General features: G+C 50.4%; 7 protein-coding genes across 7 annotated transcripts; 1 reads left to right on the top strand and 6 right to left on the bottom strand.

The window, feature by feature from the left end:
• Positions 1-149: 149 nt before the first annotated feature.
• PMZ80_009822 (uncharacterized protein) lies at positions 150-3034 on the bottom strand (the record flags this gene model as incomplete). Its single annotated transcript, XM_064878215.1, has 3 exons — positions 150-1129; positions 1389-1964; positions 2011-3034. The coding sequence occupies 3 exons, from the start codon at positions 3032-3034 to the stop codon at positions 150-152; spliced, it is 2580 nt and encodes an 859-aa protein (XP_064725783.1).
• Positions 3035-3463: 429 nt separating this feature from the next.
• PMZ80_009823 (uncharacterized protein) lies at positions 3464-4741 on the bottom strand (the record flags this gene model as incomplete). The annotated part of the gene is made up of 1 exon (XM_064878216.1): positions 3464-4741. The coding sequence occupies one exon, from the start codon at positions 4739-4741 to the stop codon at positions 3464-3466; it is 1278 nt and encodes a 425-aa protein (XP_064725784.1).
• A 1366-nt stretch (positions 4742-6107) lies between these two features.
• PMZ80_009824 (uncharacterized protein) lies at positions 6108-7193 on the bottom strand (the record flags this gene model as incomplete). Its single annotated transcript, XM_064878217.1, has 1 exon — positions 6108-7193. One exon carries the CDS (start codon positions 7191-7193, stop codon positions 6108-6110), a length of 1086 nt encoding a protein of 361 aa, XP_064725785.1.
• A 1225-nt stretch (positions 7194-8418) lies between these two features.
• On the bottom strand, positions 8419-9891 carry PMZ80_009825 (uncharacterized protein; the record flags this gene model as incomplete). The annotated part of the gene is made up of 1 exon (XM_064878218.1): positions 8419-9891. One exon carries the CDS (start codon positions 9889-9891, stop codon positions 8419-8421), a length of 1473 nt encoding a protein of 490 aa, XP_064725786.1.
• A 1307-nt stretch (positions 9892-11198) lies between these two features.
• Positions 11199-11603, top strand: PMZ80_009826 (uncharacterized protein; the record flags this gene model as incomplete). The annotated part of the gene is made up of 1 exon (XM_064878219.1): positions 11199-11603. One exon carries the CDS (start codon positions 11199-11201, stop codon positions 11601-11603), a length of 405 nt encoding a protein of 134 aa, XP_064725787.1.
• Positions 11604-11861: 258 nt separating this feature from the next.
• PMZ80_009827 (uncharacterized protein) lies at positions 11862-14225 on the bottom strand (the record flags this gene model as incomplete). The annotated part of the gene is made up of 3 exons (XM_064878220.1): positions 11862-13892; positions 13945-14023; positions 14074-14225. 3 exons carry the CDS (start codon positions 14223-14225, stop codon positions 11862-11864), a joined length of 2262 nt encoding a protein of 753 aa, XP_064725788.1.
• A 1081-nt stretch (positions 14226-15306) lies between these two features.
• Positions 15307-15636, bottom strand: PMZ80_009828 (uncharacterized protein; the record flags this gene model as incomplete). Its single annotated transcript, XM_064878221.1, has 1 exon — positions 15307-15636. The coding sequence occupies one exon, from the start codon at positions 15634-15636 to the stop codon at positions 15307-15309; it is 330 nt and encodes a 109-aa protein (XP_064725789.1).
• Positions 15637-15678: the final 42 nt, after the last annotated feature.

Here is a 15678-nt window from a genome sequence, read left to right on the forward strand (position 1 = left end):
TTTCGTAGTTGATCTTCACAAACTGCAATAACCCGTGGGTCGTGAGAGTCTGTGATATCATCCGGACTCACGCCGAGCCACTTACACAGCACGATAATAACATCGCGGCCCGAGGCCTGCCAAGATACATATGAGTATTGGTGAGCAAACTACATTTCCTCAATGGATCCTTTTTCGTACTGCAGCGCCCTCTTCTCGATATGGTTCCAGTACAGAAGTTGTGTAGGCAGGAAATATGCATTATGTTTGTGTATCAACACCAAGAGTCGTTTGATCGCATTGGCTACTGTGGCAAACTTATTGACCAAGTCTTTCCATGCACAGTCCTTGTGTGCGAACGAGATCGAGCTCAAGAAGCCGACTGTCTTGATCCTATCGACAACCTCGGCCGGCAGTCGGTGCTTCAGGATATTTGCCATCATTACCAAGTTCATATCGTGGAGCAACCTGATTTTCAGCAGTAGCAGTGCGGACAGATGAGTCAGCCTGAGAGGTGGGTAGAGCAGATGGTGTATCGGTTCATAGGGATCGGCATCGTGGATATTCAAGAAAGGCTTGGTCAGATCCTCAGGATCGTAAGCTGGTTCAGCAGAAAGTCTTGCGTAAAATTTGATGAAGTCGTAGCACTTCTGATCTTCGCTCAATTGCAGTAACAAACCAGGTACAGCTTCATCATTCCCACAACCATCCAACCGGGACAACCGCAGCATCTCAAATAAGTGTTCTCGAGCTTCGGTAAGGCTGTCTAGTGTGTTGACCACTCTCAGGTCGTCGGTTAATTCAAAGCGACTGTTCAAGTACGTTCCAGTCGACGGCGTCGTCCCAAATCGCCCTGCATGGAGTTGGAAGATCTCCGTCTCCTTTTCGAGAGAGTCACGGTCATCTCTGATGCGCTTGCACATCCACTCGTGCTCGCGCCGATCTTGGGCTTGATGTTCGCGAGCGCAGTATCTTACGGCATTGCATTCAGTGCAGCGCAGTAATTTGACGTTTGTAGCGTTGCACACAACGCATCTGTGCTTGAGTGACTGCCACTCTGGGCCAAGGTAGCGACGTCCATAGCTGATGTCTAGCACTCTTGGCCTTTCAACGTCGTAGCCTAGAGGTGGCGAAATATCGCGTGACATGCCTAATGTTTGAGCATGAATACTTTACTGCTTCCTGAGCGATGAGAACCGATTAACAGCTTGGATGACCTAAATTGCACGTAAGACGATCTAGCCTGTTCGATGCTAGCGACAACTGTGGAGATATGTCAGACAAAACAGAGGAGTCAGATCTTGATCGCTGACAATCACTCTACTGATTGGCATTGATATGGTGGCGAAGACGACCCTTCATCTATGCATATGTTAGCACTCCACTTTCGAAAATTGCCACATACTCACTTCTAATCATCTTAGCCACTGTCAGCACGGAGCTGATACCCATAACACCGCACCCAAACACAATGCAAAGAGCCGCCAGAACCGTCCTCCAACTCCTTGTACTTAACTTGATGTAGCATAAAGGCGGCAAGATGTACGCCAAAGCACAGGCACTCGTCGCTCCGATGAGCTCGAAAACAGCTCCAAGATCTGAAGTCACCAAACTGATGCCCATCGCAGAAATAACCAAAGCCGAGCTGAATATCAGATGGCGGTTTGGCTGATAGGGCTCGTCTGGAAAGTAGTAGTTGTTCATGACCTCTCGGCAGACAAAGCACTCCAATGGTAAAGTCGTAAGCATGTTGAGACCGAAACATAACCGTGCAATCTGAACCATGAGATGACCTTGGGCAGGGAAATTGTTGAGAACGTTGCCCTGGGTCTTGTCGCCAAAAGTGAGGAAGCCAGTAAGAGCCATAACAAGACAAGCGATGCAAGAGACAAACGTCGAGTAGTGGGTGACTCTGCTGAATCGGTCGATTGTGGGTGTTTTGAGTGAGCCATAAATCAGAAGAGAATTGTGATGGCAGACAAATGCTAGTACATGTCAGCACCTCACATAGCAGATTCTGATTCCGCCTACCAAAAGAGATCACACCTACAGCTTGAAAGAAGCCATCGTTCACGAAAAGCAAGCCCTTCGTACTCCCCCTGCACCCCTGATCAACAGCCGGCCCATTCGTGACAACCGTGACGATGATAATGATCATGCTCACCAACGCCGCCGTGCTCGCCTTTGCCAGCTTCGCAATATCCCTGTAAAGACTCAATGGCCACGAAACAGCCAACACAAAAAGGACAATGACAGCCCTCCTATCCGTGAGCAGCCACAAGAAGGGCACATCCTTCAGCCCAGGAAATAACGCCTCGATCACATGCGGTATCGTATCTCCCACAATGATGCAGAACGCCAGCATCCCGCCAAATGCAAAAGCCCACTGCGCCACTGATATTGCGATAAGTCCAGTCTTCCCAAAACAGTGCTGCATCGTAGCTTGAAAAGAGTCTGCGCCGCTCAACTTGCTGTTGATAACAATAAGCCTGATTGTCCAGTCGACCATGATTGTAAGGCCAATGAGTAGAATGATCCCCATCGTCAGTCCTGCCTGCCTGAATGCATATGGCTGTCCAATTATGCCTGCGCCAATAATGCTGTTTGCCATATTCATGAACGCGCTGCGCATGCCACTCTTCGGTCTCGCATTTGGGAGATGATCTTCTGGCTGAAATGAGTCATCTTGAAAAGGACTGCTGCTCGGGGGTGTGATATCTGTCAACAGTGGTCGGTGCTGGCCGTCATTTGGCGAGTTGAGATAATCTTCGTCGTCGAGATCGAGGGAGGCTATCGGTCGACTAGGGAGGATGTGCTCTTGTGAATCGAAGCGGACACGGTTGGTCGTTCTAGGCGTGCCATTTGCGCGTCCTTGCGATAGCGAAGACTGACGCTTCACCTGTGGTCGAGGAGAAGGTGATCGAGAGGTCGAGGGCGATGGGGTCGGAAGGGTTGCTACCGTGTCGGTCTCATGGTAATCAGAGGGACTGAGGAGTCCCTGTGCTTCCTCTGGACTTCTGAATTCCGATGTGGTATCATTGTCACCTTTGGACATATCGCATGGTGGGCATCAATGGGTGAGAAATGCTCTCAAGGTCAGTGGTTTGAATATGTGTACTTTTGGAACGCCGAGCAACACGAGCAGCATGCGGTTGGACATCAGCACGATTGATCGACGGAAGGTCTTCCGAGAGCAGAATTTGGCATGTGTCGCAATTCGTACTTATCAAGGCGTAGGGTACTATCTCACAGCATTCAATATGATATTCTACTTGCTAGTTCATGCATGACCCAATGGTCTGGCGTCAGCTATGACATTGTCTCGTACGCGTATGGTTCTTGCGCTGTATCTTCAAAGCACCAAGTTTCACATGACTTCCCCTGACTCGCTTCTCACCCTGCCGGTACCTGTTCATCACTGATAGAGCAAGGCCGCCTGAATTCTGCAGGCTCAATATCTTCCTTGTGGCATTGACTTGCAGGATCAGAAAGCCAGATACGGGGACTCTGGCCATTCTGTAAGACCGAATTCCTCTAGTTGCTCGTTGGCCATGACCCTCATCTCATCAGTCGTCATCCGAGCTATCTTGTTGAACTCTGCCTTCATGCGAGCTGCCATTTGCTTCACCTCGATTCTGTTGTGCAGCTCCTTGCCTCTTTGCTTGTCGTCAACGAGACCCCGAATCTTGATATTGATGTATCGCGAGGTTCGACAAGCACGAGCAAGCTTTGTGATTGTTTGCTGATCATTGTCTTGTGTAGCACTAGATGCGCCAGTGGGAGGTTGTGCGAAAATTGGGTTTTCTGGGTTGATCGGAGCATCTGCCAGACCACCCACGTCATCTTCCAGACCCAAATCCTCCAGAAGATAGTTGAGCAGGTTGTCAACCGGCTTCTCAACAGTCTTGTCCTCCAGCGAGGCAATAGGTGAGTCAGCTAGCATGAGTCGCTCTTCGTATGCACATATGTTATACTTGAGTATCTGATCTGTTGCAAGGTGGAGCATCATTGCATCTCTACAGCCATAGATGTCAAGGTCTGTGTCCTCAAGATGGGCAAGAAGCTCCTCCGCTCTTTCGTAGTGATCGTTGAACATGCTTTGCACTCTGTCTGCCCGCAGGTATAGCTGACGCGGCTCCGCCAGCATGGACAGCATACCAGACTCGGAGAGGAGAGATCGCAGAAGACAAAGTGCATGAACCTCGACATCGCTATAGCCCTGTGCTGAAAAGTGACCGAATGGGTCTTTGTTGTGCTTCACTTGCAAAGCCTCATCGGCCAGGACGTTGAGGTAGCGAAGTATGATAAGGGACTCAGGGGATAGGACGGAGCTAACAAGCTTTGCGAGATTCAAAGAGGTGCAGAACGCGCTGTCGATGGGGTCGGTGGGAGGGCTTGGTTGCAGGACACGCTTATAGCCGGCTATAGCATCGGCAAGGGCCACGGCTGTGTCAAGAATTTCGGGATCGACTGATGTTTGTGGGAGGATTGCGAGCCAGGCGTAATTGCGGTCGACTTTAGCTTGGAGTGCATTTAGGTGTCCCCAGCCATAAGCTGGCGCAGGTTGCAATATCTCGTTGAGGTCGTAGAATGTCGGAAACTGAACTTGAGCGATCTTTCTTCGTGATGTGTCTTGGTCCAGAAGTCCATCCCAGTGCGGGCATACATCGCGGAGGACTTGACATTGGTCTCCAAGATATGGTACTCGAACAAGAATCTCGAGGAGTACCTCATTTGGTAAGTTGTCCATCGCCGATTGCATCTTGCAAGACGAAGGATGGTAGCTTCAAGTGTCGCAGAGATTTTGGAGATGATGACCGAAGACGCAATCAGGTGGTAGTTGTGTTCATGAGAAATTGTAGAGGTTGACGCGCGATGAGCTAGATATATTTCTGTAGAAGTGCAATTGGGTGTGAAGCACCAGTGTGACTACTCAAGTGACTTGTAATCAGATGAGTGCATTTTCGTTGATACTCACTCACTATAGTGAGTGTACTGCATGAGTGATAGAGTGAGTTGTCTTAGCACAAAATGGGTGTGGCCGAAAGGCTCGCCCACGAGTTTAGCGTTGCCGCCATGCCAGGGATACCAACATATTCCAAGGTGCGAGGTCAAGGATGTGAAGAAAAGTATGGTTGCAGTAGCGGAACCAAATGTGCTATCATTTCAGCAGAATTGCTGCTTGTTCAAACTTCAAACGTGGCAATATTCTGGTGTTTGTACCAACCGCAAAAGAATGTGTTGGCTCACTGTGACTTACTACTCATTCGTGGCATATCACTTACTGTAATCGTCGAACTCCGCAGTCTCAATCTGACAGCCTACGACTGTTGGCTGCAACGGCACAACGATCAGTCTTTCCTGGTCCGTGTATTGGTGAACAGGCAAGGAAACGTAGTGGTTGTAGTGATGTATCTTCATATTTCGTCGCCGTGAGCTCGACTCTGAACTCTGAGACGTCGCGCTCTGATTTCGAGCAATCCGCATGATAACGCATAGCTAACAAGGAATCCTCGCTGCGCCCATGAAGGAGTGGGTTGCTTTGTTAAAATACTCAAAATACGATACAAAGAAGGTCGGGAAAATTGAGGTCCGCAGCACGATGATTCGAATGGTACCGATTCCGCAGCCAAGACGTGCGCATGTGTGGACAACGGCTGAACGTAGCTACGGGTAGCATACGAAGAGTATGCAACCATGAACGCTGAAGGCATCGCTGTGCTGGTGAGTAGTCTCATTAATGGACAAGTACGGACGGCATCACTCGCACAACCCTTGAAGGTAAAACTATGAACATCGCCCTTTAGGAGAACGTCAAGTACTCTAGCAGCGTTCCGAGCATTCACCTGCAAAAGCATTCTCCCTTGGGAACACGACCCAGCTACCATACTCTTCTACTTTTGCAGAGTATCGACCAGTACTAAAAATTGTGCATCATGTCATTCCACCCGAACACATCTCGACCCCTCTTAGCTATTCCTCGTTGACCCAGTTGCCCAAGTACGGTGTCTCGGGCCATGCATCGAGCCCAATTGCCTTCACTTCCTGCTCAGAAGCATCGCTTACTTCTTCCGCGGACATCTTCGAAATATTGGTTATCTCATCCCTGAACTTCCATCCAATCAATCTCAGATCAATGTCGCTGCAGATTTCGTGTCTTTTTTGTTTGTCCTCAAACATGGTTCTGATCTTGCGATTGGTTTCGAATTGGTTTCGAACAGCTGCCGACAAGCTTTAGCCAGATTCTGCCGAATCTGCTGCGGGCCTGCGAGTGTACCAGATCGTGCTTGACTATCATCAATGTGACTTGATGCCACATGATCGATTGCATTGTTGCTTGGTTCGTCTTCAGCCCCAGCCTGGTTTGTGTACTGCCTGAGCAGATAACTCTTGAGTTTTTGATCAATGGCCAGATGGAGCAGCACGCCAGCTCGAATAGGTACGTCCGTATCAAGGAGATCTGCAGCTTCGAGTTGGGCTCGCAGTTTCTTCGCAAAGCGTAATTCATCTTCGTGGACATCGGCCATCAATTCTTTGTTGGATATGTAGAAGCCTGGTGGGAAACGCCCGATCAGCAGCTTATTCTCCGCGTAGAGAAATCGACATAAGCAATTTGCGTCCACTTCTTCTGGATCGTCGCTTTCTGTCATCAATTGAGCCCTGGGATTATAGCCGTACTTGCGCTTAAGTGCTTCACTGGTCAAATCGCTGACGTACTGCAACAACATCAAAGCTGCAGGAGGGAAGACTAGTCTCGTGAATCTCGCAAGGTCGAGGACTAAGACTCCTGGCTTGCTGTCTCGCTCAGTTGTCGTGAAGCCCTGAATCATGGCTCTGAAAGCATATAGGATGTCGGTCAAGGCCATAACGGTCATGACAAGACCTGTGTCGACCGACGGCAAAAGCTCGAACCATCCGCGATGGTGTTCAAGGTGCGCATGAAGGTCACGCAGTCTTGTCCAGTTGTACTTTGGGTTGAGCAGGCAGTCTCTCGATAGCTCATGGATCGGCCAGTACTGCGTCTTGACGATATTGCCAGGTAGCTCTGCATCGATCAAGGTGTTGAAACGATGACTGACTAGGCGGAGTCTTCTGTAATTGTCGTCGTACTGAACATTGGCAAGGATCTTGAGCAATAGTTCGGTTGGTAGTGCGACGAGCGGCGACATGCTCGAGGAGTCGTCCATTGTTCCTGGTGTCGTGGATTCAGCCATTGATGTGGTCAGATCGAAAGGAAAGAATGTATGACACAATATATATAGGCGGCATTGAGGGTGCAAGTGCGTGGCAACAACATCCAAGTGATACTCATTTGCGCCAAACTGGGCCGGACGCAGGCCAACACGCTCTAAATCACTTTCACTGCTGTTCGCGATGTGCTGACCCGAGCCAAGTGAAGCACTGGAGCGCATCGACACAGTTCCATGCATGTGCTGTAGTGCCATGATATGAGCTTGCCGTCGATCAAATGGCAGTCATGCTGCCTGTCGACCCGCTGCGTACCATTGACGGCCGCATGTTCGTCACTTTCTGTGCTCGATGTATGGTATTACCCTGATATCCATGGGCAAGACTGTGGTAAAGCATATTACGGAGCCATCAACGCAGCTGAACTTGATATACCCGGCAAAGACGGTTAGTTTGTCATTTGTGAGTTTCCTGCCGAGCCATGGCCCCAAAGCATTCGAAGCAAAACAAAGGTAAACAGCATTGTTCTTGATTAGACAATGGATAGTGAGCAGCTAGGCTTCTTTGAGGGTACTGCTGAACTTGAGGCTGCTGCTGCTAGCTCAATCGGTGGCTAAGGTGCTCGTGATGACCTGAAGCGCCGAGCTGACCGGATCGGTCATTGAAGGTTTCATGATCAGTATTGAGCTCGGGCGTATACATTCTCATAGCACGGCGGAGTGCGATACTCGCACTGCTACCTACGGAGTCCGCAAAGGTGATTGAAGGGAAGGTAAGATGTGCAGACTTAATCGACGGAAGTCGCGACAACATTCGCTTTTCTACGCTAAGCTCAACACAGCCTAGCAACGGAAACGATATCCGAAGATGCTACAGGGTCGCGGACGGGCACGCACTGCCAGGTGAGTGAGCCGCTAAGTGTCTTTCTGACGAGTTCTTCCCTTTATGAGAGCAAGCAAAGTCTCAACATCGTTGCGACGAGCGAAGACCGTTCACTAAATCCCCGCTAGGCCTCGAAAGCCGTATCCGTTCAGGCCATCGGTGCCAGGCCTCGCATCAAATGTCCATAACACATAGGGTTGCCAACGCTAACATACCTTACCCATTCGATCGTCGGCGCCGCTGCAACCTCACACGTACCAGTGTACATCCACAAACCACTGTGTGCCATGAAAGAGTCTGGAGATGTCCGACCATTATTCTCACTCAATGCTCAGCGTGCCATATGATTGCACTATGGAGGCCTCGTCGTCATGACTCCTCCGATGATCCTAACGCATGCGGCTCAGCAGGAGGTGTCACATTCAATTGTGCTTTCTTGTTAGACTTTGGCTTCGATGGAGATCCTAAACTTCCTCTCAGCAGCCTAGGATAAGCAGAAGGCGCCATTGTCGCCGCATTAGCAGACCTTCCTGCTGTAGTCAACTTCATTCTGATGGACAGGTCGCTTATTCTGCGTCGAGGAGCCGAAGTATATATCGGCAGAAACGTCGACTCGATCACTCTTCGTTCTCTGACTGCACCTTGACCTCCTCTTTTCAAAAGCTTCCGCACGGTCGATAACCTCTGCATCGTCATCGGATCGTCCTCGTATACCTGGAATGTGCTTGCTTCTCCTACCAGCTGCACCCCGTTGTTGACCAGGAACCGCACAGTTTCCACGTTGAGCTCGCTGACAGCTGAAGCCAGCATGATGGATCCGAGCGACTGATTGTTGTGGTCTTCGCATTTCGACTCCAGCCCAACCATTGTTGCCAGCCAAGCCCATGTTTCTAACTTCCTGTCAAACTGGTCAATCAGAATAGAGTGTAAAGAGCGTTTTTCGTCCAAAAGATCCTGAGAGTACTCGACGATCAGTTTGGTGACGTCGGCTCTTGCACCACCGTCGCGGTTGAACTCGGCTTGAAGCGTTAGACTGCGCATAAGCAGATGCTCAGGACTTGTGGTGTGCGGTAGTAACAGATGTTGGTTGTCAAAGTACAGCTTCAGCATCTCTGGGTTGCCACTCCCTGCGATATGTGACAAGGGCTCGTCGGAAGTGAATGAGCCTGCTTCGCCTCTTTCGTGTCTAAAATAATGCTGGCTTCTCAAGGCGTCGACAGCGGCCTGCAGGGCCCATTGTGCATTGTGTTCGCCAACCCAGACAAGAAATCCTTTCATCTCCGCAATGTTGCGCCACTCCTCTGTCCAGTCAAACATGCTTCGCAGCATTTTTTCTCGCGTCAGCTGCTTGTCCATGCCATCGTCGAGGTATAGGTCGCCAGTAAGAATGAGCTTCAAGTACTCCATGTAACTCCAGCCACTACGTGTGGGACGATATCGCCACCTCCACTTCAACAGATTTTCGACGATATCGTAGTGGCCAAGGCGTATCGCCTCCGCAAGGCAATTGAGGTTGTCCTGTCGCTTTGCAAGCTTTGAAGGTATATCATCCCGGTCGCCGGCTTCTTCACGTATCATCATGATCATAGAAACATAATTCATGCGGGTAGCTATGAGGGAGCAATCGCAGAAGACGCTGGCAACTTTGCCTAATGCAAGACTCTCATCTGCAAGGAAGTCCTGCAGAAGTTCTCGGGTCTCGGGGATGTTGTTGCGTTGGCAGGCTTTCAGAACTCGCCAGTATCTGACGTCCTTTGGCAGACATCCATCGTAATCTTCATCCGTTTCAGCACCAAATCCGAATACGGCAGAGCCAAAGACTGAGACCATAGCGTTCATCATATCGCAAGCATTGCAGTCATGATTGTTGACGGAGCTCGAGGCCCCCATCAGTATACCAAGGCATCCCTGAGATGGTCGATAGGCAAAGCAGGTATCGTTGACTCCGCGATGAGGGTCTGGATTATGGTCAATCGCTCGAAAGATGGTTCGTCGAGACTTCCGCTGTGACTTGAGAGGTACAGTGCGTTTGCTGAAGAACCTTTGAAGATGGAGAAGTGCTAACTTGCGAGGTACTCGGATGTCACGGACGACAATTCTGAGGTCTTTGATCGAAAGGACAAATAGTTGCCGAAGGATCTCATTGTTAAATTCTGCTGTTACTGATTAGTGGGTCGATAACTGGCGGTGCAGTACGTACAGTTGACTCGTCTTATGGCAAGGCCTTCGCTTAGCTTTACGTCGAGAAGGCATTGCTGTATGATTTGAGACCAGATATCATGAGGGAGTTGAGGGAGTGACATGTTGTCGTTGCTATTGTTGATTAGATATGGCAATGGTCAGATATAGTATGTTGTAACAAGCAGATGAGAGAGATGCAATACCAGCGAAAATATGAATTAACATGCTCTAGATAAAAGGCTGAGATGGGATTAGTGAAACGAGGACTGGGAAGTGAATGCGTGAGGCTCATCGCGAGGCAGGAGATATGTGGGTGGTTGCCTGCAAGACTAACTATGAATTAGAAGCGAGCCAACACATGCATTCGAGGCACTTTTGCTTGCATAAAGATGGGTGCAATAATTCCTGTCAGCCTTGCAGTCACTTACGCTTGCTCTTCTTCGGAGCCGGCTGAGAATAGACAAGAGCTCGGCACTACCTCTGTTGAACAGCTTTGGATGTGAGTAAGAAGTTGTTTATCGTTCCGAGACTGACAGCTCGTACTGGAGCACGCTAGCCTCGAAAGCTTAGCGGTCAGCTTCCCCCCAAGCCAGTCGCGTCGGAGGTTGGGTCAACAGCTTGAGAACATCCTCCGATGCGCCTAAAGTCATCAGGTAAAGAGTCATAAGAAGACCGTTGATAGGGAATCCAGCTCTTTACCATGAGTAGTGCAGCTGAGATGGAATACAGGACTAACAGTGAGCTCAGTCGAGTAGTATATCTGCCTGAGGTATCAACACTCTCGGGCCGGCGTGAGGCGTGAGTGCCGGACCGCCTGACTCAGCGCGATGATGCGAAACGAATCACTGCTTTCTCAGAATTTAAGAATCGATAGAACCATCTGTCAGTGGCACACAACGAGGTGCCCCGAGTAGTCTATTGTCCAAAGCAGCTTCACCCCTTCCACGCAGCTCAAGCATACCGCCAACATGCCCCTCTCCTCCCACCCCTACCTCCCCACCTGCGCCCTCGCCTTCGGCGCCTTCCCAACCCTCGTCGGCCTCCAACTCCTCCTCGTTGACCCCCTCAGCGGGCTCTCCATGCTCGGCTACACCGTCCCAACTGATCCCTCCTCGCGTCAGCTCTCCACATCGCTCATGCGTTTCTTTGGAGCAAGAGATTTGACGCTCGGGCTGGTCACGCTGGCTGTATGGAGATTTGGGAATCGCAAGACGCTGGGTGTGACGACTGGGCTGGGAACTGGGTTGGCGGTGATGGATGGATTGATCAATCAGGTGGATGTTGTGGGAGGTGGGTGGAAGCATTGGGTGTTTGTGCCGTTTGGCGCGATGCTTAGTGGGGGACTGTTGGGGGTGTTTGATGGGTTATTGTGAGGATGGAGGACTGTAGAGGGTGGGTGGTAGAGCTAAAGTTGATGCCGCTGAAACCCAACTACGGAATCGAAACCTAGTCCATTTGCAGCATGTCAGGTATTAGTACTGGCTATGCTGTATGGTTGTTACAAAATGTGTTCACGTGAAGGAGCAGCTGTAGCTTATGCTGCGCGAAATATGCTACATGTGAGGAAGAATGCCAACAACACCACCGCTCGGATGACGTCGAGGATGATACCTACGCCTCCCATCACACATCTACAGCAACTCGTTCATGATCCTGCTAAACTCGGGCTCATTCCCAAACATGGCATTGAAGCCCATCTCTCCATCCTCACCATTGACTCCGAACGGAGTATATGCTTCCATACCAGGCGCAGATATATTCCCGCTCGTGTTCGGCTGTCCATATGCGCCGGCCATCTCAAACAGCGCAGTCAACTCATTGCCCATCTGACTCGCATCTTCCGGCGAGTATGACATGTCGACGCTGGTCTGATGTCTCATCGTCGGAGGTGGCGGGTAATTATCCACTTTGTGGCCAGCAAGGCCAGCCATGGCTAGTGCCGCATCTGAATGCGCATCATCATGCTGTGGCGTTGGTTGCTGACCTGCCGCCAACTGCCCGATCTTGTGGCCTAGCTCCTTGAGTCCTCGTACGGTCCTCCATAACCGCCTAGTGGTGTGAGACTTGGTAGAAAAGCCTTTGATGAGGTCAATGGCGCCGTAGAACTCCTGTCTTGTCGGATCGCAGAAGACAGCAGGCGCGTGGGCGACTGACAAGAAGATCACAGCGAGAGCCTGAACGAGGAAATAGTTGTAACAAACTTGCTGAGTCCTGTAGATGTCGGAGATGCGGTCGATTCCGATGATGGTACTGATTGTATCCTTAGCAATCGCTATTACCGTTTCGGCATGGGTGCGGTTCTCGGCGATGCTTGTTGCAGAGTGCAAGATGGGTCTGTACACACTGATCCGCGCTTGATTCTTACGGAGGAACATGAGGAAGCGGAGGCGGCGGGTCTTGCGGTCAGGCACTTCGTTCTCGGCAGTGAGGTTGGAGCTGTCAAATTTGAGTTGGGAGGGCAGCGCGTTGTACCACTGCATGATCTGGAAGTCGAGATAACCTATGTCATCGCGTCGGACAACGCTGTTGCCACTGTCGAACGCTGCTATGTGTTGCCAGATCTTGGTGGCGATGTGGTTGTAGGTTGTTATGTGCTTCAGGTAAGGATATGTATTGTCTGGCTCGGGAAGTAGAGGATCGATATCGCTGTCTTGGAGGGAGAAGGGCATGCCGGTACCGAAGGACCAGCGGCGATCGAGGGCGTAGACAACCCAGAAGACGCGAACCGCGTGCGCGAATTCTGATTGATTGTTGGGGAAAGATCGCATGAGGCTGTCGCGGCGATGAAGACCCATTTCGATGCATTGCCTGCCTGCGATGCCGATGAAGCGCCAGGCTTGGGTTTCTTCGTCCTTTTGGAAGTGGAAAGTGGCAGTGAGAATAATGAGCACGACAGCTTTGAGACTCAATGGGCCAACAATGACAAGATCCACAGATTTCTTTGCTGAGTCGTAGAGTTTTTGGCCGAGTTCGTGTTGGCCATGGCCTTCGAGTATCAGTGCGCAACCGAGCACGAGTTTGAGCTGTGTAGTCATTTCGTCGTCTAAAGCATCTTCTCCTGCTAGACCGGGCTGAGCAAATCCACTGCGGAGGGCTGCTCCAATGAATGAGTAAATATTCTTGATGTGGCTAATCAGCTTCTCCATGTCCAGGACAGGATACATGATATGTATCTCCTCGTCGTATACACGAAGCAGGCGTATTGCCTCCTGTTGGTCCAGTAGCCACATGGGATCCTTGCTCGGATGAGGTGCTAGCTGTACTGGGGAAGCTGCCTGGCTTCTGTCTCTCGAGACGAAGCCGTCTGTATCTGGCTGCTGTGTGATACCCATGTTGGACAAGGAGCTCTTAGCGACATCGAAGCCATAGATTGAGCTTGTAGGGCCATGAAAGCGAGGTAATGGCCGTTGCTGTTCTTTCGCTCTGGGAGACAGTAGAGGAGGCAGTGTTCTTGAGGCTTGTACTGCCAGTGTGGAGGGCCGACGGTCGAGAGGGAGATAAATCGAGTCATTCTGCTGGGTAAACTGCGATTGTGTTCGGAGGTCGTTGATTGTGCTGTACAGGTCTGCCACTTGGTCTTGTAATGCAGCTATCTGGTCTTGCATCTGCTTGAACTCTTGCGAGTCCCTCAACGTATTTGTGCAGCAGTTGGGAGAGTAAACCTAACCATCTTATCAGTCTCCACTCTGCGTGAGAGGAGATGGTTGCCCTTACGCATTCGAGCGACAGATTGCCGCACCTTTGACATGGTGTCTGTCCGTTGCATTTGATCTTGCGTCGCTTACACTCATTGCTGCAAAGTATTAGTCTCGACCTCTTTGCAAGTTGATTCCTTTGGCATACCATGCGATGCTTATGTATCGGCTCCTCTTCGACCTGGTATGGGTTGGTCCATCTTGTGGACTGCCCGCATCGCTGGCCTTTCGTTTTCCGCCTGCTCTGACATTATTGTCGCTGTTGACAGAGCCATCACCTGGACTACCGGCAGTGACCATGATGGCGAAAGTTGAGCACGAGCCAATTGTTGACAGCGGAAACGTTGCGCTGTGAGCAGAGATGGAAGGATTCCGAAATGCCTTCAGGATTTCTGGGGAAGTTCTGGGGTGAGAAACGTGGGGCTCGCTTCGCCTGACATGATCACCGGATTATTGGAATATCATCTCAACGACTTGAGCATTACTATTAATTATTGAGGACAACGAGCCGATACCGACAACTAGGTATAGACACCTCGCTGCTCTATTGTGGTGTCTTGTCCGTGAGTTTCGAACAATGCGCCAGTTGGTATTGCTATTGGTGTTGGTTTTGATTTCGGTTTCGTCGTAGCATTTCTCGAACCACAAATTTTATTCGGTGATTCCCGTAACAATAATGTTTCGAGAAAATGACATGATGCAACCAATGTCTACATTGTACTGCAGGTATCATGCTCGATCCAGTTGCCTCACTTGGTTCCGTGTTAATCAGATGGTAGTTGATCTATAACAACTGGGCAGATGATCAAGATGAGCGCATCCTTATTCTGACAATGAATATCAAGCTGATGACCGCTGGAGCGCCCAAAGAAACAGCCCGGATATGCGCGTTTACTAGCCGGAGAAGAGCGCGACATGCGCCTGCGAGCAATTCTGACGAGCCTCCTAAGCCTCACACATACCCACCTACCTAGCCTCGCTAGGTATCCGGTCTAATATCAGATTTGAGGAGCATACATGCCCTTTAAGCCTGGGAATGTTTACACAAATACGTCCATGCTCTCGTGGGACAAACAAGCCAGAACTTGATATACAGAAGCTGCTTGGGCCCCATGGACACCTGACGCTTTAAAGCGTGTCGAGTCCAAGATCAGCGATGCGATCTATTCGAGGTTCAAAACGGTCCACCATTCAACTTAACTGACGCGAAGACATATTGAAAGATGGTGGACAAGGCACGAGTCGCAGCTGCCAGTCCATCCTCTAACTGCCTCCAAACAGCCCTACTGATCAAGCTTCGTAAAGTGCTTTCGCCTCACCGAATCTCGAGAAAGTGCCGGGAGCAATTGCAATCAACCTTGTGCTCGACCTGTTCTTCCGGTTACATAGCAGTCCTCACAGCACATTTAAAAGGAATAATCTTTGCATTGTCAACGTCCCAAGCACCCTGCTTCGTGTACTCGTCGTTCTTGAGCAACTCCAGAATTTCCTCCCTAGTGTCGGCCTTGATGAGCATAACACTGCCAGTCATGTCCGGAGTACCACCCACACTCGGCTGCTCAGACAGCATGGCACCGCCCATTACCACCTGACCAGCTTGGATCCGAGGCTTGAGGTTCTCGAGGTGGGCTGGCCGTGCTTTGAGCCGATTCTGTAAAGCGTTCGCCTTGTCCGGTATCTGAACGAGCCATTCGAACTGTGAAGTCGACATAGTGCGAGAAATTGTAAAGGTCCTGGCAGCTGTTTGCTTTGG

The sequence above is a fragment of the Knufia obscura genome, assembly GCF_036327395.1.
Source record: "Knufia obscura strain CCFEE 5817 isolate CBS 148926 chromosome Unknown scaffold_15, whole genome shotgun sequence".
NCBI lineage: Eukaryota > Fungi > Ascomycota > Eurotiomycetes > Chaetothyriales > Trichomeriaceae > Knufia > Knufia obscura.